At 37.1% G+C, this 24,966-nt stretch overlaps 1 protein-coding gene across 1 annotated transcript; it reads left to right on the top strand.

Moving 5' to 3' along the window:
• Positions 1 to 1,095: 1,095 nt before the first annotated feature.
• On the top strand, positions 1,096 to 24,625 carry slc18a2 (solute carrier family 18 member 2). The gene is made up of 16 exons (XM_058056145.1): positions 1,096 to 1,301; positions 1,374 to 1,546; positions 4,348 to 4,681; positions 9,672 to 9,730; positions 9,835 to 9,918; positions 10,505 to 10,597; positions 11,244 to 11,333; positions 11,470 to 11,513; positions 12,847 to 12,907; positions 13,009 to 13,104; positions 16,651 to 16,729; positions 18,322 to 18,373; positions 18,704 to 18,767; positions 18,835 to 18,954; positions 21,312 to 21,445; positions 22,798 to 24,625. Exons 2-16 carry the CDS (start codon positions 1,414 to 1,416, stop codon positions 22,903 to 22,905), a joined length of 1,551 nt encoding a protein of 516 aa, XP_057912128.1. The 5' UTR covers positions 1,096 to 1,301; positions 1,374 to 1,413; the 3' UTR covers positions 22,906 to 24,625.
• The last annotated feature ends 341 nt before the right edge of the window (positions 24,626 to 24,966 follow it).

Below are 24,966 nucleotides of genomic sequence, written 5' to 3'. Positions count from 1 at the left end.
CTTTTTGTCTATAATTATGACTTTTTATCTCATAATTGTAACTTTTTAATGTCATAATTTCAATTTATTACCTCATAATTATGTCTTTTTATGCCATAATTTCAAGTATATCTCATCATTTTGACTTTTTGTCTATAATTATGACTTTTTATCTCATAATTGTAACTTTTTAATGTCATAATTTCAATTTATTACCTCATAATTATGTCTTTTTATCCCATAATTTCAAGTATATCTCATCGTTTGGACTTTTTGTCTATAATTATGACTTTTCATCTCATAATTTTAACTTTTTAATGTCATAATTTCAATTTATTACCTCATAATTATGTCTTTTTATCCCATAATTTCAAGTATATCTCATCATTTTGACTTTTTGTCTATAATTATGACTTTTTATCTCATAATTTAACTTTTTCATGTCATAATTTCAATTTATTACCTCATAATTATGTCTCCTTATCTCATAATTTCAAGTATATCTCCTCATTTTGACATTTTGTCTATAATTATGACTTTTCATCTCATAATTTTAACTTTTTAATGTCATAATTTCAATTTATGACCTCATAATTATGTCTTTTTATCTCATAATTTCAAGTATATCTCATCATCTTGACTTTTTGTCTATAATTATGACTTTTTATCTCATAATTTAACTTTTTAATGTCATAATTTCAATTTATTACCTCATAATTATGTCTCTTTATCTCATAATTTCAAGTATATCTCCTCATTTTGACATTTTGTCTATAATTATGACTTTTTATCTCATAATTTAACTTTTTAATGTCATAATTTCAATTTATGACCTCATAATTATGTCTCTTTATCTCATAATTTCAAGTATATCTCCTCATTTTGACATTTTGTCTATAATTATGACTTTTTATCTCATAATTTAACTTTTTAATGTCATAATTTCAATTTATGACCTCATAATTATGTCTCTTTATCTCATAATTTCAAGTATATCTCCTCATTTTGACTTTTTGTCTATAATTATGACTTTTTATCTTGTAGTTATGACCTTGTGTCTCATAATTTCGATTGATATGTAGTATTTATGAATTTTCATCCCGTAATTTTGACTTTTTAATCTCTTAAATGTGACTTTTGATGTCCTTATTCTGACTCGGCATCGGGACGTGTTTTTTTTTTTCAGTGGAGGGAAACGGACTTCCTTCCGTGCACGGTGCGCGTGCCTCTCTCTGACGTCATCAGGCAGTAGAAAGACTGCGCGTCTCCCTTCTTCTTCTTCTTCATCTTCTTCTTCTGCTGCTGACCTGTGTGCATCCCGGGTAAGATGCTCAATGCCTGCTCTTCTTATTTCTAAAGTTGATGCATGAATACTAACTTGTGTGTCCGCACAGGACCAGGTCGGACCAGGTCAGTCTTTTTTGGACCAGAACCATGGGGAGACTGGACGCCATCCGGCAGTTTAATTTCCTCAGCTGGCTCCGAGAGGAGAGACAATCCAGGAAACTCATTCTCTTCATTGTTTTTGTGGCGCTCTTGTTGGATAACATGCTGCTCACCGTGGTCGGTAGGTGCAAATCTCTCATGACTGTTATCTATCGGTAGTACTGGCTTTGTAGTAGTGGTATTAGTATTACAATATTATTCGATGCAACAGGTGGCTCACCTCAGAGCGCCCCCCCCCCCCCCCCTGCTGGCGCCTTGGGTGGGATTCAGATATTCTATTTATTTACTTGTACATCTACAGTTTACCTTGTCGTGTCATTAGTACCTGTGTACTTTGTGTCTTTAAAAGCTAGTAACAGTATTTCAGTTTGGATGTGTATTTTTTATACACGTATATCGCCAAATCAAATCTTTTAAAAATTCAATGAAATCAAAAATACATTAAAAAATGTAAAATTATACATTTATTTTTAATATAATTTTTATTTATTATTTTATATAATTTATTATTATTGTATTTATTATTTTTGTTTATTTTACATTTTTATTATATTTTTTAAATATTTTTATTTTTATACTATTTTCAAGCATACAAAAATCTGTTTATGACTTTCCAAATAATATATTTACCATGATTAGAGCCCTCTGGACATGAAATAACACCCCTATAGTCAGCTTTACAGTCATATAACCCAATATAGTGGATATAATCAGAGAAAATAAGACATTTCAGACAGAAATAAGAGTCATGCTCATGTGTGTTTCAATTAATCTCAGCTATGATTAATTGGTTAATTAGTTATTGAAAAACGCTGATAGGTTAAGAGAGTGATGTTGCAACTGTCTTGGTGTTTTTTCATGTGCATGTTTAGAAAATGCACAGGCCAATAAAAAACAAGCTGCAGCCCCCAAATGGCCCCCGGGCTGCACTTTGGATGTCCCTGTCGTACATAAATTGCTTTGAATTGGTGCGTGGCGTACCCCCCCCCCCCCCCCCCCCCCCATCACTTGACTGTAGCTTCTCGTCTGCCATGACATTGCTTCCCCTTCTCTTACTCTAAATATAAAGTTCCCTTTCCCGGCACCGCCGTGGCCTCGGGGGCCTCGGGGGCTGAAGTCACCATCCCTGCTTGGGATCTGGCCGCCATTGCTTGTTGCATGTCAGATCTCATTTAGTTATTTATTTATGTATTTATTTATTTATTTATTTCTCCACGCCAGGAAGCAACACGTCCTAGACCAGGGGTCGGCAACCTTTACTATCAAAAGAGCCATTTTACCCCCTCGCTCACTGAAGAAAAATAGAATGGAGCCGCGAAACATAATTTAACAGCAGAATATAGGGGCTGCATAGCGGTCGAGTGATTAGCGCGCAGACCTCACAGCTAGGAGACCCGAGTTCAATCCCACCCTCGGCTATCTCTGTGTGGAGTTTGCATGTTCTCCCCGTGCAAGAAATGTGTAGCAACATGCTCACATCCAGAGCAAATTGCGAGTCTCCCAAGATTTTGATTGACTGCCAGATTTGGAGGGAATTTTGGGGTATCAAAGTAGTTCAGAGGAGAAAAAGCGGAGTTGATCAAGTACTCTTGCTAGTATACGGTCTCAAAGAAAGTCCCATTTTTTTCAAAAGTAATTACAAAGATGCATATTTTCCTCATTTGGGTGTTAAAACAAATATTTGAGCATTGCAAAGGGAGCCACAACAAAGAGGCTGAAGAGCCACATGCGGCTCTGGAGCCGTAGGTTGCTGACCCCTGTCCTAGACTCAACACCAGTCATTCCTCAATGGGCTGGAAATATGATGACTTTTATTGACCAGGGATGGATGGATGGATGGAAGGATGGAAGGATAGATGGATGGAGGGAGGAAGGAAGGGAGGGAGGGAGGGATGGATGGATGGCAGAAGGGAGGGAGAAGGGAGGGATGAATGGAGGGATGGATGGATGGAGGAATGGATGAATGGAGAAATGGATGGAAGGATGGAGGGATGAATGAAGGGATGGATGGAGGGATGAATGGAGGGATGGATGGATGGTGGCAGGGAGGGAAGGAGAGTTGGTGGGATGGATGGATGATAGATGGAGGGAGGAAGGGATGAATGGATGGATGGATGGGGAGGGATGGATGGATGAATGGAGGGATGGATGGGGAGGGAGGGATGAAGGGACGGATGGATGGTTGGAGTGGTGGATGGATGGAGGGATGAATGGGGGGATGGATGGAGGGAGGGATGAATGGAGGGATGGGTGGAGAAATGGATGGATGGATGGAGGGATGGGGAGGGAGGGATGAATGGAGGGATGGATGGAGGAATGGATGGATGAAGGGAGGAAGGGATGGAGGAATAGATGGATGGAGGGAGGAAGGGACGAATGGAGGGATGGATGGAGGACTGGATGGATGAAGGGAGGAAGGGATGGAGGAATAGATGGATGGAGGGAGGAAGGGATGAATGAGGGATGGATGGAGGGATGGATGGATGGATGGAGGGGGTGGATGGAAGGATGGCCATATATAGTACAGTATAGTAGTATAGTACAGTATAGTAGCATAGTACCGCATAGCATAGTATAGTATAGTATAGTATAGTATAGTATAGTACATATATGAGTGGATTGCAATATATTGTCATCCATTTTTAGCATCGTTATCTCGTATCGCCAAGGGCGTTATGTTTTTCCCACAAATTCTACAAAATATCAAAGACTGATCCATATAATGGAATCATTCCAGGTATTATGATCCACAATATTAAGGAATAGGAGGCATTAGGAACACCGTGTACTCCTGTTTCCGTGTACGTGGGGGCCCAGAAAACAAGGCAGCATTTTTGATCATGCGTGCGCAGCATCGCCATCCAGAATCAGTGGTCACGTCAGATTGAATCCCATCAGATTCCCCCCCCCTGTTCCCAACAGTGCCCATCATCCCGAGCTACCTGTACAGCCTGGATGTGTCAGCAGCCGCCATATTGAACACCTCGTCACAGCAGGAGACGTCCCCGGCGGCCTTCGATCAGATCGTGTCCTTGTACGACAACACGGTGAAGTCGTCGGGCTACAACGCCACGGCCGGGTCGACAGACGCTCCGACGTTCACCGCCGCCCCCACCGAGCTGCCGGACAACTCCTCCGACTGCCCCCTGTCGGCCGGAACGCTGGTGAACGAGAACGTGAAAGTGGGGCTGCTGTTTGCCTCCAAGGCCACGGTGCAGCTGATGATCAACCCCTTCATCGGACCGCTCACCAACAGGTCAGCTTTCCGCTCTTTGGCTTCCGTGTTCAAGTAGTCCTTGTGTTCATTTCCTCTCGGGAATCTGCGGCTGGAAATATCACGGTTCCTTTTGAGACACATCATGACTGGCTCTCTGAAAACCTTCCATCACAACCGAGTGAAAAATACGATTGAAACCAATCTCGGACGGAAACATCGTTCAGGAAATGAAGACTAACAATTTGCCATAGCAACAAAATTATGACTTTCCCCAAAATCTGACATTTTCCATAACACAAAAATGTATGAAAATGGGAGAAAATAGCAAAAGTTGATAAAAGTAATAATAGGCTTTTTCACCTGTACCTGAAAATGTGGAATCCTTCATTCATTCATTCATTTTCTATTTGTGGGGGTGCTGGAGCCTATCCCAGCTGTCTTGGGGCGAGAGGCGGGGTACACCCTGGACTGGTGGCCAGCCAATCCCAGGGCACATATAGACAAACAACCATTCACACTCACATTCATACCTATGGACAATTTGGAGTGGCTAATTAACCTAGCATGTTTTTGGAATGTGGGAGGAAACCGGAGTACCCGGAGTACCCGGAGAACCCTGGTCTCCTAGCTATGAGGTCTGTACGCTAACCACGAGACCGCCGTACAGCCATGTTAAGGAATAATACCCAATGGTTAGTACTTATTGTGACTACAGAGACTTCAGCCTTGTGATTTTTATTCATTCATTCATTCATTCATTTTCTACCACTTATCCTCATGAGGGTCGCGGGGGGTGCTGGAGCCTATCCCAGCTGTCTTCGGGCGAGAGGCAGAGTGTAACTCCCTCGAATGTGCGACGATCAGACAGCAACTAGTTCTTGTGTTTTACTGATGGATTTATTGCAAAACCATGCAACGTGAGAACTAAAAGGGGTTCAAACAGATACAAAATACAATAAATTACTGGTTATATAATACACAAATATACAATAACACTATGTCAACAAATTCGTTTTATTATCATTAAACTTTTTAACAATCGTGCAAATAAACTTGCCACATTACACACATTTCCATCAACAAACAACCATCACATGTGCAACACACTCATGATTAACATTAGCTGGTACAGCAAATAAAGTAACTAAGACACTAAGAGACTGAAACGAAAATAATACAAAATACATATACTGTACCTTAATTGAATTATAGAGATGATCTTTAACTTTTATCACCTATTAACTTCTGAGTTCTAAATAGTGTGGCAAACAAACAACGGAGCTTATTTTCCATGGGTGTAACGATTAAACGTGCACGTGCGGAAACGACGATTTTACAAGAAATTAGTTCCGCCTCATTAACTTACTATATGCACATAGGTAGGAACCAAAAACGAAAATAGGTAGGAACCTAAAACTGACAGCATACGCTGACGCTGATGCTAACCACTCGTTCACAGTGCAGCTAGCAATATGATATAATCATTTTAAATAAACGAGCAGTCATACGCAGGTTGGTACACTATTCTTGCCAGGTGTTAAACTATGAAAATGTGATTTTTATCATAAAACTCTTTAGTATATTTTAAAAATGATGTGCCAAAATCTGTTAGCCAAAGCAAACGCTAATAAAGGTGTCCAAACAGAAGCCTGTTTGATATCCAGGTAGTAGCAAAAGTCACACCGTGTAACTGGAACTAATGCCTACAACTATTTAATTTAATGAATGATAAGTTATTTACATGTCAAAGATTAGATTTGAGGATGTGTAAAAGTCGTTTGCTTTTATGTGGTAATATGATCATCTGGATTAGAATGTGTAAACATTTTTCCAGGCCACAGCCTGGTAATGACACATACGAGGAAAGCACAAATAATAAGTGCCAACACATCTTAATATCTACAAAACAAGCCTTTTTGCAGTTATTTTTTTGCAGTAATTAATTAAACAGTGAAAAAAAGCTTCTTCTCCCATTCGGTGTGGAAGTGGTTAGCTTTTGGCTTCATATGTTTCGAAAAAATAAATTTGGGCTAACTGATTAGCTCGCTAGCTGCCGTAGCAATGTCGCTGCAATGTGGTTGCAATGTCGCTGCAATGTGGTTGTCGCTGCAATGTGTTAAAAATGTATTTATGACAAAATACTTTTGTTCTTTCATATTTCAATATTTTCTTCACAATATTGCAACTTTAATATTGAAAAGTTATGACTTTTTTGGGAAATATTAACATTAATCTCCTAATATTTTGACTAACTTTTGTCTTGTTTCTGAAGATATTATGACCTTAAAAAATACTTTTGTTCCAATATTTTCTTCATAATATTGCAACTTTAATATTGAAAAGCTATTACTTTTTGGGGGGAAATATTAACATTAATCTCCTAATATTTCGACTAACTTTTGTTTTGTTTCTGAAGATATTATGACCTTAAAAAAATACTTTTGTTCTTTCATATTTCAATATTTTCTTCATAATATTGCGACTTTAATATTGAAAAGTTATGACTTTTTGGGGGAAATATTAACATTAATCTCCTAATATTTTGACTAACTTTTGTTTTGTTTCTGAAGATATTATGACCTTAAAAATACTTTTGTTCCAATATTTTCTTCATAATATTGCGACTTTAATATTGAAAAGCTATTACTTTTTGGGGGGAAATATTAACATTAATCTCGTAATATTTCGAATAACTTTTGTTTTGTTTCTGAAGATATTATGACCTTAAAAAAATACTTTTGTTCTTTCATATTTCAATATTTTCTTCATAATATTGCGACTTTAATATTGAAAAGCTATTACTTTTTGGGGGAACTATTAACATTAATCTCGTAATATTTCGACTACTCTGGCAAAATACTGCTCCTTTCTTCCATTTTTAAATTTTCCCATTTATGTGTATACGTATTTAGCATGTGCCGGGAGCCATTGAAAATACATCTTTTGGCCGCAAATGGCCCCCGCCCTGCACTTTGAACACACTTGAGAGCAAGTCAGTACGTCTTGAGTCTTCAAGCTCAAGTTTTGAAGACATGTAAGTCCAAGTCAAGCCAGGACAAGACAGGTCGAGTCAAGTCCAAAGTCATAGGCTTGACATTGACTGTGTAGGCTGTGTAGAGCCCAAAAGGCATACGTCTGCATATGTAGAATACACGTGACAGGTGGTCATTGTATTGAGTTGTAGAAATGATACTATGGATGATGTACAGTATATGGCGTCATCCCGCTCTGTTTAACAGAGCCGAGTTCCTGATTAGACTCATTTGCATGAATTTGTCACGGAGAGCTGCACAGTGGAAAGCTCAAACGACATAAATGCAGAATAAAAAGTGTGTCTCTTGGCTACACGGATCTTCATGGTCATATTTTGTGAGTGCACCAACATTAACGGCATGCGAGGTACCAAGGTAGTATTTAGTGTCTCAGCCGTGCACTCAGGTATGATGTAATGGAGACAAAGAAGCGCGTTATTACTGCTGCTTAGTCACCTTCCTTCCTGAGAAAGGACAACGCAAGGCAAGTCAAGCACAGCGACGATGTTCCGTGAATATTAACCATTCGGCTAGTACGGCTTGCTGATGCTTTATAAAGTCCGGAGCCTAACATCGTGAACCAGTAATATCTGATATCTGATATCTGATATCGGCACCATCGACTGACAAATCCCAAATATCGTGATCGACGATTACTTGTAAGGTTGTGTTAAACAGAGCGGGATGACGCCATATACTGTACATCATCCATAGTATCATTTCTACAACTCAATACAATGACCACCTGTCACATGTATTCTACATATGCAGACGTATGCCTTTTGGGCTCTACACAGCCTACACAGTCAATGTCAAGCCTATGACTTTGGACTTGACTCGACCTGTCTTGTCCTGGCTTGGACTTACATGTCTTCAAAACTTGAGCTTGATGACTCAAGACGTACTGACTTGCTCCCAAGTGTGTCCAAAGTGCAGGGCGTGGGCCATTTGCGGCCAAAAGATGTATTTTCAATGGCTCCCGGCACATGCTAAAAATACAAATAAACGGGAAAATTTTGAAATGGAAGAAAGGAGCAGTGTTTTGCCAGAGTAGTCGAAATATTTGGAGATTAATGTTAATATTTCTTCCAAAAAGTCATAGCTTTTCAATATTAAAGTCGCAATATTATGTAGAAAATATTGAAATATGAAAGAACAAAAGTAATTTTTTAAAGGTCCTAATATCTTTAGAAACAAAACAAAAGTTAGTCGAAATATTAGGAGATTAATGTTAATATTTCCCCCCAAAAAAGTCATAACTTTTCAACATTAAAGTCGCAATATTATGAAGAAAATATTGAAATATGAAAGAACAAAAGTATTTTTTTAAGGTCATAATATCTTTAGAAACAAAACAAAAGTTAGTCAAAATATTAGGAGATTAAAGTTAATATTTCTTCCAAAAAGTCATAGCTTTTCAATATTAAAGTCGCAATATTATGAAGAAAATATTGAAATATGAAAGAACAAAAGTAATTTTTTAAAGGTCCTAATATCCTTAGAAACAAAACAAAAGTTAGTCGAAATATTAGGAGATTAAAGTTAATATTTCCCCAAAAAAGTCATAACTTTTCAACATTAAAGTCGCAATATTATGAAGAAAATATTGAAATATGAAAGAACAAAAGTATTTTTTTAAGATCATAATAGAAACAAAACATTCAGAAACAAAACAAAGAATGAAGATGCAACTTTTTGGAAAATTTGGTGGGGAAGAAAATTAAATTACAAGAAATATTTTGGGCTAATATTAAGAGAAAAATGAGTCACTAGCATATAGTAGAAATATTTGTAAAAAAAAAAACAAAACAAAACAAGATTTAAAATGCAAAAATAGAAAAACTAGCAAAAAAGTCCAATGTAATTTAACAATTTGCTTTGTCACCTGCTGTATAACACAATTAATTGTAAATATATACATATATACATATGTATATATATAGATATAGATGTTTAATATTGAATTGTTTGTAAAGAATCTATTTGTGTGTCCCCAGGATTGGATACCAGCTTCCCATATTCATTGGCTTCTGCATCATGTTCAGCTCGACAATTAGTAAGTTCCTTTTTTGAACGCTATGGTGAAAATGGAGAGGAGGAAAAGTGTGTGCTTCATATCTGACGTGCCCTTGCCTATTTTCTTCTTCTGTTCCTGTCAAGTGTTTGCCTTCTCATCGAGCTACGCGTTGCTGTTTGTGGCCAGATCGTTGCAAGGCGTGGGCTCCTCCTGCTCATCTGTAGCTGGTAAAACCGTATGCCGTTTTTCCACAAGGTTGAAAATACCTTTAAAAAATACCTTTACCAGGGGTGCCCTAACTTTTTCCACTGTGGGGCACATAGTGAAAAATGATATTTTGTAAAGCAACACATAGATATGATAAGATATGCGATATATTTCAGGAAAAGCTAACATCACTCTTTGCTCTTTTTCACCCGTTTTTGCTATTGTTTTTAAAAATATATATTTTTCTTTCTGCATAAATAATTTTCATATATTTTCATCTCATAATATTATGACTTTATTCCCATATTGGGAATTCCATATTTTGTTTAATTTATTTTTTAATTTTAATGTATTTTATTTTATTTATTTTATTCATTTCTTGTCTTTCTAATAATAATACTATTATATATTATATTAATATAATAATATTATATTATATATAATATATTAATAATATTATTAATATTAATGAAAATATTAAAACGTCGTTTGAAGAAGCATCGTTTGTCTTTACAGGGGTTACTCAATTCATACTTTGTCCACACAGATAAAATAGTAAAATATGAGAATGGAATATGACAATGTAGTATCTGTGTGTATTTTCAGGGATGGGAATGCTTGCAAGTGTGTACACCGATGATGAAGAGAGAGGCCATGCGATAGGGATTGCCCTTGGAGGTCTGGCAATGGGAGTTTTAGGTACGCCGACATCAAACATTTGAAATTTCATACACCAATCGGGATACTTAGCCGAAGATGTCGTGGACACTTTGTCGGAATATCCCAAAGATGTTTGCTGAGGTCATGGAATTTATCTTTGGATGAACGGATAAGGGCCTGGAACCTTTTTCTACATTATTCATCTCATAGCTACTCATTATCGATTCCATTTTTTAAAGGAGACATGGTGGTGGACTCCTATAGAGGAGCTACACACAATAACCTGCACACAAAGCTTTCTAGATCTTCCACAATCTGCACCTATTCCAGCTCTAGTTGCTTAGATTTCCGAAACAGTCCACCTACGGACACGCCCACTCTGCTGTGATTGGCCACCCTCAGCTATAACATTAACCTAGCATGTTTTTGCCTGCGCGCTAACCACTCGCAGCCCATTTCGGCAGATTAAAACATGAAAAAAAGCTGGGGTTTGAGGCCTCTCGTCAGTCATTCAGTCCCTTGACTTCCTTGGGAGGAGGCGGGGCTGCTAGCGTACACAAATAATGCAGAAGAGCAGTTGGTGTTCTGTCAGAACTTTGTGCTATGAAATTGTTCAGGAGCGAAACAAGGAAGGAGAAGAAGACATGGCATCCCGTTCACTGATCATCCGGTTTGTTCTTCACAGTCGGACCCCCATTCGGTAGCGTGATGTACGAGTTCGTTGGGAAGACCGCTCCTTTCCTCATTCTGGCATTTCTGGCTTTGTTTGACGGAGGTACACAAGCATTCCAACATTTCACAGAACACAAACAATAACGCCGACTCTAGAAGCTTCATGCGTTTGGAGCTCTGAAGCTGGATTTTATGTAAACAGAATTTCATGACATTTGAAAAAAAATGCTTCCTTCCAGCTCTACAGCTCTTCGCACTTCAGCCCACTAAAGTCGAACCCGAGGTGAGTCATTTGATCTCATTGTTGTGTGGATTTGAAAACATCCAGGTCATCCAGGGTTCTTTGGTTCTAAAATTGAAATTAAATTTAAAATTTAAAATTTAAAATTTAAAATTTAAAATTTAAAATTTAAAATTTAAAATTTAAAATTTAAAATTTTAAATTTTGAATTTTGAATTTTGAATTTTGAATTTAAAATTTAAAATTTAAAATTTAAAATTTAAAATTTTAAATTTTAAATTTTAAATTTTTAATTTTTAATTTTTAATTTTTAATTTTTAATTTTTAATTTTTAATTTTTAATTTTTAATTTTTAATTTTTAATTTTTAATTTTTAATAAATACATATAATTTTTAATTAAAAATATATATAAAAACTATATATATATATATAAAATTTATTAAAAAACCAAACAAAAAACTTTATTAGGAAAGCAGGAAGTGAACAAATGTAAGAGTTAGTGATTGTAAAAGTACCAGATGGAGGGGTAGGATTTAATAAGCTTTGCTTCTTCCTACTCCTTTTGGACATGTGGAACTGGGAACTGATTATGGGATGCACTCAATTGGAATCTAATTAAGATATGCCTTTATTCGCCCCTCAGTGGGGAAATTTGTAATGCATGTTCAAATGAAATTAAACCATTACCATTACCATTACCAAATGTTTTGTTTTTATTTGCAGACATTTTCATAATTCACAATTTCATGAACGGTAGCAGAAATTGACTTTTGTAATGCAGATAATTATAAGCAGCTGGTGGCAAACCTTTCGAAGTCCTACAAAGACTTTAGTCAGGGATGATCACAGGGGATGGGAATCCATTTATGTTTGTTTACAGCTTGTTTTCCAGAAGATATTAATCACTTGATATCTTAAGATATTTCTATATTTCTTTATTTCTTGACGGATAGTGTGAAAATAAGAAATCTATGCAAAATATGTCAATAGTTTTGACATGAAATGTTTTGTTTTGCAGAAATCGTTCTCTCGGAATTGGACAAAATGCATGAAATATTGAAATTTCATGAACGGTAGCGGAAATTGACTTTTGTAATGCAAATAATTATAAGCAGCTGGTGGCAAACCTCTCAAAGGCAATGGTCAAAAATGTCCCAACATCTCTCCCACCACAAAGACGGATTGAACTGGTGGCCTCTAGCGTGTTGCTTCGCCACCAGGCAAACAATGTCATGTTAACGCCCGGCGACACACCGCGCCAAAACATAAACAAACCCAGCAATTAGATGAAAGCTGAAACGTCTTCAACAAACAGTTGCCTCCATTGAACCCTTTTGGTGTCCTACAACTAAATACATTTTTGTCTTTTTGTAGAGCCAAAAGGGGACACCGTTGTTGACCCTCATGAAGGATCCGTACATTTTGATTGCATCTGGTAAGAAGCTAAAACCTGGACGGTGTTTTGTTTAGAGTTAATAAGGTTGTAGGAAACATAGAGCAACATGTACCCATTGACTCATTTATCCTACTTTACAGGCGCCATTTGTTTTGGGAACATGGCCATTGCCATGCTGGAGCCGACGCTGCCCATCTGGATGATGGAGACCATGTGTGCCCAGAAATGGCAGCTAGGTACAGTATTTATTAGTCTTTTGTTATTTTGTTTATCTGGTAAAACCTGCCCCTTAGGCTTTGCTAAGGAGCTCCAAAAATATCACCTTGCGGGGCCCGGAAGCTATCCCCGGGGTCACAGCCTAATGAAGCCACCAGGCCGGAGTTTGTTTTTCAGAGAGACGATTATAACGCTGTTGTTTGACGTGTGTCATAATAGCCCGGGCCTGTCCCAGCATGACTTAAATTTAGTGTCGTGGATGGGACAAATATTGACACTTTCACTCATTAACATCATCAAACCTTCCCTGAATGCATTACCACATAATATCAGCATTTCACAACAAATTTGATACTGCGTCGAATAAACAATTCGACAATCAACAATAAACAACATACGGTAAACTTGCTAAAATTGTGTGATTTATATCAATAAATCATGATATCTATTTATATCTAAGTATTTATGTATAATGTAAATACAAATGTATTTTAAAACACAAATGAAGTTCACTTGGTCATAATTTTAGCTTTAGCTTTTAGCATTTTAGCTTCATCCTGAAATTTCAGTCCAAGGCCCAAATACCACAAAGTTGTTGTCAGTAGAGTATTTTTCTTTTCCGTGTTATTTAAAAACAAAATAAAACAAACAACAGTAACCAAAATGTGGTTTGCTTGTGTACTCTTTGCTAGTGTACTCGTTCATGACTGTTCATTTAGCAAACACACATTTTGCTAAATGAATAGTCAATTCCCTTTGCTTCCCTCGAGCATCCAAGCGAGAGGTCACGGTACACGGCCGGTAAGCACATGCTAAAACGGCTTACTTTTGGATCCTTTATGAATTATGACAGGATTAGATTCCTCATTTTTGGGGGTCAATCAGCAACGTCACGCACCCTGGGTCCATTAGGCGTTTCTTACTGACGAGCCCGTTCAACCGGTTGTGACCTGGGCTTACTATCGTTTATGTTTGGCTTCTTCCCGTCCTCCGTTTATTTCCATGGCGAGTTTGCAGTTGGCTCTGTTGATGATGGAGATCAGGAGCCGCCATTTGGAGACACAAAATGTATTAACAGTCGTTAATAAGGAGCGTACCTACATAACGCTAACCGCTAGTCATGCCTGCTTAGTTCTGGATTACTTCCTCAGTAACTACTTAATAGTTAGTTCCTTCGTAACTACTCTAAATCCGTGTGACTCTGTAATTACTTCATCATTAGTTCCTCAGTAACTACTCTAAATGTATAGGCCTTAGTGTTTTACTAACAACTCCTTCGTTCCTCAGTAACTACTTAATAGTTTGTTCCTTCGTAACTACTCTAAATCCGTGTGACTGTAATTACTTCATCATTAGTTCCTCAGTAACTACTCTAAATGTATAGGCCTTAGTGTTTTACTAACAACTCCTTCGTTCCTCAGTAACTACTTAATAGTTTGTTCCTTCGTAACTACTCTAAATCCGTGTGACTCTGTAATTACTTCATCATTAGTTCCTCAGTAACTACTCTAAATGTATAGGCCTTAGTGTTTTACTAACAACTCTTTAGTTCCTCAGTAACTACTTCATAGTTTGTTCCTTCGTAACTACTCTAAATCCGTGTGACTCTGTAATTACTTCATCATTAGTTCCTCAGTAACTACTCTAAATGTATAGGCCTTAGTGTTTTACTAACAACTCCTTCGTTCCTCAGTAACTACTTCATAGTTTGTTCCTTCGTAACTACTCTAAATCCGTGTGACTCTGTAATTACTTCATCATTAGTTCCTCAGTAACTACTCTAAATGTATAGGCCTTAGTGTTTTACTAACAACTCCTTAGTTCCTCAGCAACTACTCTAAATTGGTAATTAGTTCCTTGTTAGATCATTAGTAACTACTCTAAATGTATGTGCCTTAGTCATAGTCACTCATTAATTCCACAGTAACTACTCAAAGTCCATGTGCCTTAGTTCCTTAGTAACTACTCATTAGTTAGTTCCTTAGTAACTACTCTAAATGTATGTGCCTTTGTAATCACTTCCTCATTAGTCCCTCTGTAACTACTCTAAATGTATGGACCTTAGTGCCTTACTAAAAACCCATTAGTAAGGTAATTAGTTCATTGTTAAATCATTAGTAACTACTCTAAACGTATGTGCCTTAGTTACTCATTAATTCCTCAGTAACTACTCCAAGTATATGTGCCTTAGTTCCTTAGTAACTACTCATTAGTTAGTCCCTCAGTAACTACTCTAAATTCACATGCCTTGGCGATTAGTTCCTCATATGTTCCTCAGTAACTACTCTAAATGTATGGACCTTAGTGCCTTACTAAAAACCCATTAGTTCCACAGTAACCACTCTAAATTGGTAATTAGTTCATTGTTAGATCATTAGTAACTACTCTAAATGTGTGTGTCTTAGTCACTCGTTAATTCATCAGTAACTACTCAAAGTCTATGTGCCACAGTTCCTTAGTAACTACTCTAAATGTATGTGCCTCTAATTACTTCATCATTAGTCCCTCAGTAACTACTCTAAATGTATAGGCCTTAGTGTCTTACTAAAAACTCAGTTCCCCGGTAACTACTCTAAATGGGTAATTAGTTCATTGTTAGATCATTAGTAACTACTCTAAACGTATGTGCCTTATTCATTAGTTACTCATTAATTCCTCAGTAACTACTCCAAGTATATGTGCCTTAGTTCCTTAGTAACTACTCATTAGTTAGTCCCTCAGTAACTACTCTAAATTCACATGCCTTGGCGATTAGTTCCTCATATGTTCCTCAGTAACTACTCAATGTATGGGCCTTAGTTCCTTAGTAACTACTTATTAGTTCCTCAGTAACTACTCAATACACGGGCCTTAGTTCCTTAGTAATTTATTTTTTTTAAATGTATAACAATAATATTTAATAATCATTTTAATAATATATATTATATATTAATATAATAATATAATATAATAATAATATTCTTTAAAAAAATTAATTTAAAAAAACAAACAAAAAACTTAAACTATATTAGGAAAGCAGGAAGTGAACAAATGTAAGAGTTAGTGATTGTAAAAGTACCAGATGGAGGGGTAGGATTTAATAAGCTTTGCTTCTTCCTACTCCTTTTGGACATGTGGAACTGGGAACTGATTATGGGATGCACTCAATTGGAATCTGATGCATGTTCAAATGAAATTAAACCATTACCATTAGCATTAGCATTAGCATTAGCATTACCATTACCATAGTCCGTATGTCCGAATGTTCGTACCGGGAATGTTTGTAAGTCAGGTGGTCACTTGGCCCAGTGTGCTGTGCCTGAGCCGCAACACACACAACCACTTTTGTCCATGTTTTTTTTTTTTTATTATTATTATTATTATTATTGCTGTGCTCTTTGAGTCTGCTGTATATGAAGTCTTGGTCAGATAAAGAAAGACCATGAACAGGATATTAGGGTGTCACAAGTCTTCATTAGAGCCAATGGAAGATGCACAGCAGCTCAGTGATGAAACCCCGATACAATCTGTTTATCTTCCACACCTTCCGTCTTTCATGCCTCCTGGTTGCTCTTTCTGTTGTGTAGGCGTGGCCTTCTTACCGGCGTCCATCTCCTACCTCCTTGGAACCTACATCTTTGGAACGCTGGCAACCAAGATCGGGAGGTAGGAGAGAAATAGGCCTTATCTATTCTCAGTCCTTCCTTGGCTCCCTCGGGTGACTGCGATATCTGTTTCCGCTTTTCTAAATTAGATTTCGCTGTTTTTAATGTTTGGGAGCCTGGCCTGCGTGATGCGTCAGTGTATCCGTAATGTCTCTGTGAAAAGGTCTCCTCTCGGTACTCCGACTTGGATTTCAATACCTTAGAGTAGTGATTCTCAGACGCAAGATATGTCACATTAGACCGCAGCTTATTGGTTATTTTTAAGGGAACGGCAACATTATTTTGCTACTACAGAAATTGATAACATTGATCCATTTATCTGTACTAAAATGCAACAAAATGGAGAGCGTCCAAGCGTAACCGAGAGTCAGTACTACAAATGTGTACATGTTGGTGATGATACTCAACGTACTTAAGAAATTGACAATTCACATTTGGCAATAATATTCGTTATTGGCATTTGAAATCTGAGTTTATGGGTGAAGAAGGGGGCTTCGGCCCCCCTAAAATGTTCTTAAGCCCCCTAAATAATTTCATATTTTTTTATAGATTTTAAAACATTTTTTATTGATTTTCTTTTTTACAAAAAAAATCTCTGACAAATTTCATATAATAGGGCAAAAGCAGGCTAATACTAGTAATAATCAGAAGAAGAATAATAATAGGCTAATTAATAATATTATAATGATTATTATTAGAACACTTTAGCCCCCCTTCTTTAACCCCCTTAAATAATTTTATATATTTTATATTATTTTTTGACAAATACAAAAAAATCAATAAAAATATATATTTTATTGATTATTTCTTTATACAAAAAAAATCCCTGACAAATTTCATATAATAGGGCAAAAGCAGGCTAATACTAGTAATAATCAGAAGAAGAATAATAATAGGCTAATTAATAATATTATAATGATTATTATTAGAACACTTTAGCCCCCCTTCTTTAACCCCCTTAAATAATTTTATATATTTTATATTATTTTTTGACAAATACAAAAAAATCAATAAAAATATATATTTTATTGATTATTTCTTTATACAAAAAAAATCCCTGACAAATTTCATATAATAGGGCAAAAGCAGGAAATACTAGCCTACTACTACTACCACTTCTAGTAGTAGTAATAATCAGAAGAATAATAATGATGATAGTAATAATAATAGGCTAATTAATAATATAATAATGATTATTATTCAAACATTTTATTCTTTAATTCTTTATTCCCCATGAATTATTTGATATTTTTTTATTGATTTTTTATTATTATTATTTATTTACTTTTTTTTAAACCAAAAAATCGAATATATACGTAATATATAATATATTTAGGTTTTTCTTGTTAAAGTTATATATTTAGAAAATGAGCGGAACCAATAAAAAAACCACAAATGGCCTCCGGGCCGCACTTTGGACACCCCTTTCCTGTCCTAACTACCTTAGCTTTTTAATCAGTTTTTAATTCTAATGTTTAATATATCATATATATATATATATATATATAAAATAATATTTAGGTAATATTTGTCATGAGCAGACAAGGCTGTAACGGCATTCCCTCATCTCGTGTTTGATCTAATCCCAAACAGATGGCTTTCCGCCCTCATCGGAATGGTGTTGGTGGGGGTCTGTGTCATAGGGGTAAGTTTGTTTCCTGTTTGTTTACCATACAGGGGGTGTTTGTGTTACGGCATTTCCTGGTTATGTTCCTGGTTATTCCATAAACGATTAGTTTAAGACAACTAGTGACCTCCAGAAGTACTGGAACAGTACCATTCCACTACGGTACAGTGCAGAAATAAAACGGAAGTGGAGGGCAGAAGAAACCATTATTTGCATGCCCAAGTGTGAAAGGATCAGGATGTAAGCCCGTCTCTCCCTCCCTTGCAACGCCCCATTCCGGTGTGCAAGACCAAGAACCTCCTGTTACTTTTTGCTTGCTTGTTTTCACCCGAATCTTTGATATCGTAGGTTCCATTTGCCAGAAGTATTTATGGTCTCATTCTCCCAACTTTCGGGACTGGTTTTGCTATCGGTAAGCATGCTAACATATTTCAACATGAGCGCCATATTCCCGACTGAATGTCGACTGTTTGTTCCAGGCATGGTGGACTCCTCCATGATGCCCATTATGGGATATTTGGTGGATTTGCGCCACGTGTCGGTTTATGGAAGTGTGTACGCCATTGCTGATGTGGCTTTTTGCATGGGATTTGCTTTGGGTAAGAATCAAGTCACACACCCTGACAAGAGACGTTAGCGTTTTGATACTGGCGCTAAACTGGAATGGAACTACCATAGATCAGAAATGATAATAATATCTTACACCTATTCAGCCTGTTCTCTATTCTTTTATTATTACAACTTGCCTTCCAAGATGGCGGAATGTCTGTTTTGGTCAAGTAGTTTGGAAAATAAATTACCCGCAAAAAATGCCACTTATACTCCAGTGCGACTTATGTATGTTTTTTTCTACCTAATGATGCATTTTTGGCCTTGTGCGACTTATACTCTGGAGCGACTTATAGTCCAGAAAGTACAGTAAATAAACCTGCAAAAAATGCGACTTATACTCCAGTGTGACTTATGTATGTTTTTTCTACCTAATGATGCATTTTTGGCCTTGTGCGACTTATACTCCGGAGTGACTTATAGTCCAGAAAATACGATAAATAAACCCGCAAAAAATGCCACTTATACTCCAGTACAACTTATATGTTTTTTTCTACCTAATTATGCATTTTGGGCCTTGTGCGACTTATACTCCGGAGCGACTTATAGTCCAGAAAATACGGTAAATAAACCCGCAAAAAATGCGACTTATACTCCAGTACAACTTATATGTTTTTTTCAACCTATTTATGCATTTTTGGCCTTGTGCGACTTATACTCCGGAACGACTTATAGTCCAGAAAATACGATAAATAAACCCGCAAAAAATGTGACTTATACTCCAGTGCGACTTATGTATGTTTTTTCTACCTAATTATGTATTTTTTGGCCTTGTGCGACTTATCCTCTGGAGCGACTTATAGTCCAGAAAATACAGTAAATAAACCCGCAAAAAATGCGACTTATACTCCAGTGCGACTTATGTATGTTTTTTTCAACCTATTTATGCATTTTTGGCCTTGTGTGACTTATACTCTGGAGCGACTTATAGTCCAGAAAATACGGTAAATAAACCTGCAAAAAATCCAATTTATACTCCAGTGTTACTTATCTATGTTTTTTCTACCTAATGATGCATTTTTGGCTTTGTGCTACTTACGTATACTCCGGAGCGACTTATAGTCCAGAAAGTACAGTAAATAAACCTGCAAAAAATGCGACTTATACTCCAATGCGACTTATGTATGTTTTTTTCTACCTAATTATGCATTTTTGGCCTTGTGCGACTTATACTCTGGAGCGACTTATAGTGCAGAAAATACGATAAATAAACCCGCAAAAAATGCGACTTATACTCCAGTACAACTTATATGTTTTTTTTTTTCAACCTAATGATGAATTTTTGGCCTTGTGCGACTTATACTCCGGAGCGACTTATAGTCCAGAAAATACGGTAAATAAACCTGCAAAAAATGCGACTTATACTCCAGTGCGACTTATGTATGTTTTTTTCTACCTAATGATGCATTTTTGGCCTTGTGCGACTTATACTCCGGAGCGACTTATAGTCCAGAAAATACGGCAAATAAACCTGCAAAAAATGGCACTTATACTCTAGTACAACTTATATGTTTTTTTAACCTAATTATGCATTTTTGGCCTTGTGCAACTTATACTCCGGAGCGACTTATAGTCCAGAAAATAGGATAAATAAACCCGCAAAAAATGCCACTTATACTCCAGTGCGACTTATGTATGTTTTTTTCTACCTAATGATGCATTTTTGGCCTTGTGCGACTTATACTCTGGAGCGACTTATAGTCCAGAAAATACGATAAATAAACCCGCAAAAAATGCGACTTATACTCCAGTGTGACTTATGTATGTTTTTTCTACCTAATTATGAATTTTTGGCCTTGTGCGACTTATACTCCAGAGTGACTTATAGTCCAGAAAATACGGTAAATAAACCTGCAAAAAATGCAATTCATACTCTAGTGCGACTTATCTATGTTTTTTCTACCTAATGATGCATTTTTGGCCTTGTGTGACTTATACTCTGGAGTGACTTATAGTCCAGAAAATACGATAAATAAACCCGCAAAAAATGCGACTTATACTCCAGTGCGACTTATGTATGTTTTTTCTACCTAATTATGAAATTTTGGCCTTGTGCGACTTATACTCTGGAGCGACTTATAGTCCAGAAAATACGGTAAATAAACCCGCAAAAAATGCGACTTATACTCCAGTACAACTTATATGGTTTTTTCTACCTAATGATGCATTTTTGGCCTTGTGCGACTTATACTCCGGAGCGACTTATAGTCCAGAAAATACGGTAAATAAACCCGCAAAAAATGTGACTTATGTATGTTTTCTTCTACCTAAATATGCATGTTTGGCCTGTGGTATTATTATGAATGTGTGGGGATCCACTCCTCTAAAGATTCATTCTGTGTTGCAGGCCCATCGATCGGAGGATCCATTGCTGAGACCATTGGCTTCCCCTGGTTGATGAGCATCATTGGCATCGTGGACATCATCTTTGCTCCGCTTTGCTTCTTCCTCAGGAACCCGCCCGGACAGGAGGAGAAAATTGTAAGATTTGATTTGTTCTTTAAAACAACCAAGTCATTTTCCTTTCACTTTGGACGCCAACCGTGGTTCCACTGCGCATGAAAGCACCAACTCCATCCATAAAGAGTCGTTAGTTATGAAGATGCCATGCATCCTTCACCAAGACCGCCACCTCCATCCATGCCTTCAAACCCCATTGGCTAGTAGCTAGTAGCCCCGCCTCCACACAGACACTGAATGAGGTGAGAGCCCACTCTGCTCCACAGACAGATACAGAGTGAAGCCTCTTGTCATCCAGCCTGTGAGGAGAAGAGCTGGACCCGGGTAAAGATTTCGAAGTGGGATCCTAGTAGATCAGGTCCTTGGGTGTTCAGCATGGTGTATTTGTTGTCCTCCGTCTCAGGCTGATGTTGTTATCTGCTGCTCAATTCATTTATCAGTGCTGCTCCAGCGTGGGCGTTTATCCTGTAATTACACCGTCTTAGCAACAAGAGGTAAGATGCACTTCGGTTCAGCTTTCAGAAGGTCCATTTGTGGACAAAAAGGGGCCACAGATGCTACATGCTAACATTTCAGACTGTGGTGTCCTACATCACGAGCTTTAGAACGTATCGCTTTCATTCGGATGCCAAACCTAAACTCATGATGGTCGGGATGCCAGATCTTCACCAGATCTCTGTGTGGAGTCTGTATGTTCTCCTCGTGCATGCGTGGCTTTTCTCCGGGTACTCCGGTTTTTCCTCCCACATTCCAAAAAAACATGCTAGGTTAATTAGCCACTCCAAATTGTCCATAGGTATGAATGTGAGTGTGAATGGTTGTTTGTCTATATGTGCCCTGGGATTGGCTGGCCACCAGTCCAGGGTGGACCCCGCCTCTCGCCCCAAGACAGCTGGGATAGGCTCCAGCAAATGAATGAATGTTTCATTAATACTACGAGAATCAACAGAACAACAAATAAAGATGTAAACTTGGTTGCGGAAAATGTTTGGTAATGCGAATAGTCCAAATAAAAATAGTCCAAATATTATGGGAAAAAAAAAACAAATATTATGGGAATAAAGTGAAAATTACAATAATAAGAAAAAAATAGTTACCATGTTATGAGACAGAAATAAAACAAAATAAAGTTGTCATTTTGGGAAAATTAAGTGGAGAAAAAAATATTATGGGAGTAATATAGCATATTAAAAATTCCTGAAGTATCGTATAAAAGAAAAACAAATATGAGAAAAAATGAGGCAAGTCGAGACTAGCAAAACTTCCAGGTCTATTTGTGAAGACCTGGCACCCGGTTCTTGGATGTCTTTTGGAAAATGCAAATAATGCATCCATGCCTTTTGATGCGGAATGTTCCATGGACTGTCTTCCAGGCCATTTTGATGGACTCCAACTGCTCCATGAAGACCAGGTCCTACTCCACGCAGGGGACCTGCAGTCCACGTGAAGGCATGGACCCGGACTACGACGACTACAACTAAGAGCACGGCGGCCAGGCAGGGTAACACGAGCAAACGGTTCAGATGATCTATTTTGTTGTATAAAAATGAAGACGGGGAGAAACGGCAAGAAAACTAAGCGGCCGAGATGTTTCCTTGTGAATGTCCTGCATTGCGTCGTCTCTGTTCGATGTCCTATTAGCGCTCGTACCCGGGCAAACCAAAGTTGATCTGTGTTTGCGGGCGCGTCGTGTGAGAGAAATGTGCAGCCAACAGCCTTATTTATGAGACGGATGTTTCCGAGCCTCTTTGTGGACACTAGAGGGTGCTGACAAACCCTGTCCCTAAAGTCTGGACGCACCATCTACACTAAATCCGTGATACGTGAAGTTGGGCAAAGTAGCATTCCTTATTTACAAATGGAATATTTTCATAGTTTGAATGCAGAAAAAACCTGTTTAAAAGCTTCTAAATATGTTTTTGTAAACACGATCAGAGCCCTCTAGACATGAAATAACACCCCTATGATCACAGTTAGACGTAAATAATTATTGTTTGTTTGACAGCATACTTCCTGCAGTGGCTATTGTCTCATCAAGATAACATTACCGACACCTAGTGACCAGTGTAGAGTACTACATACAACATCTTTGACTGCCTTATATTTCTATTTTTCTTCATTTCGGCCAAGAATACGTCACATTTGTTGACGCAAACATCCATCATTTATTCATTCATTTGTTTGGAAAATGTGGGATTCAAACCAAAACGTGTCATTCCATGACTGGAATGTTGTGACAATTATTTAACAAAAATATATAATATACAATAATAATAAAAAGTCTGGATATACTGTACAATATAGACACTAAGTAATGATTTATCTAATAAAAGAATTTGAAATAATTGTTAAATATTACAATGAAATAAAGGCATAAACATATAATATCAACAAATAATATTGTATTTTAAATTCATTTCAATAGTTAAAAAAATCATTATTTATTTGTTTTAATTTGGAAAATTAATACGCAATTTAAGTAATTAATTCAAATAAATAAATCATGAAATAAATTGTTCAGAATTAAAAAAAAAATGACAGCAAAGGACAAGAATATTTATGTTTTTAATTATTTAACTTGCTTTTCTCCGCTTTCTTCCCCACATTCCAAAAGCTTCATCGGACAATCCAAATTCTCCAAGGAATGTATTTTTTTTTTTATTTAACTGTATTTTTTAAGTGCTGTATTTATAATAAATTCAGAATTCTCATACGGTATTTTTCCAGACTTTAGGGACCCCACGTATCCTCTTCCATGCATCCATGAAAAGCCTATTTTTCCCTTGGAAGTACAGGAAGTTTTCTTTGAAAGAATGAAATGCCATGTTATTTTCCATCCCGTTTCCTGGAAGTCGTGGACGACGGTGTCAGTCCGTAATCGGACCTTGTATGTCGAGACGGTGGCTATAGTGGAACCATCCAAATCCAACATGCAGGATGAGGATGAGGATGAGGATGAGGATGCGTGTGTTGTGCACACGGACGTCAATGCCAACTCCAAAGTGGGAGCGATACCATAAGGTGCCTAATTCTTTCGGATGCTGTTTGCCGCATGCATGTGCCGTTGGCTGATTCCATTATACACTACCTTTCACTCGCGTGTGTTAAGAAAAAAATAAGTCCAAGAAACAGATTGTCAGTATTTATGCTATGTAGTTGTCCAATTGTAGAAATGAGAAAATAAAATTGGTTGCTGTCTTGTTAGTGTGTCGATGGAGTACTGAAACAAACCCCAATTCTACCCTAATTGGACTTTTGGACATTTTTTTTTTTTTTAACTATGACGCTTATTTTGCACTGAACAGGAAGTGACAGCATGCGGGTGGAAGTAGACAGTAGTTACGCTGCTGTTGGGGTTTCATAATAACGATGTTAACACCACTACAACGCATATCAATAGAAACCAGTGGTGCCCAAAGTGCGGCCCAAGGGCCATTTACAGGCCGTGGCCCATTTTTTTACAGCACATTCTGAAACAAAATAATAAAAAAAAAAATACAGTTATTTTATTGGAATAAAGAAAAAATATTAGAAGAATTCAT

This window comes from Doryrhamphus excisus, chromosome 19 (genome assembly GCF_030265055.1).
Source record: "Doryrhamphus excisus isolate RoL2022-K1 chromosome 19, RoL_Dexc_1.0, whole genome shotgun sequence".
Taxonomy (NCBI): Eukaryota; Metazoa; Chordata; class Actinopteri; order Syngnathiformes; family Syngnathidae; genus Doryrhamphus; species Doryrhamphus excisus.
The sequence above is the reverse complement of the archived record's forward strand: the minus strand, read 5'-3'. Positions and strand labels throughout refer to the sequence as shown.

What these genes read in the sequence shown, in the direction of transcription:
- slc18a2 (XM_058056145.1), top strand. Translation starts at nt 1,414, where the DNA reads ATGGGGAGACTGGACGCCATCCGGCAGTTTAATTTCCTCAGCTGGCTC. An exon ending in CATGTTCAGCTCGACAATTA is followed by an intron (nt 9,731 to 9,834) that starts GTAAGTTCCTTT and finishes GTTCCTGTCAAG; the next exon opens with TGTTTGCCTTCTCATCGAGC. An exon ending in CTGGCAACCAAGATCGGGAG is followed by an intron (nt 16,730 to 18,321) that starts GTAGGAGAGAAA and finishes AATCCCAAACAG; the next exon opens with ATGGCTTTCCGCCCTCATCG.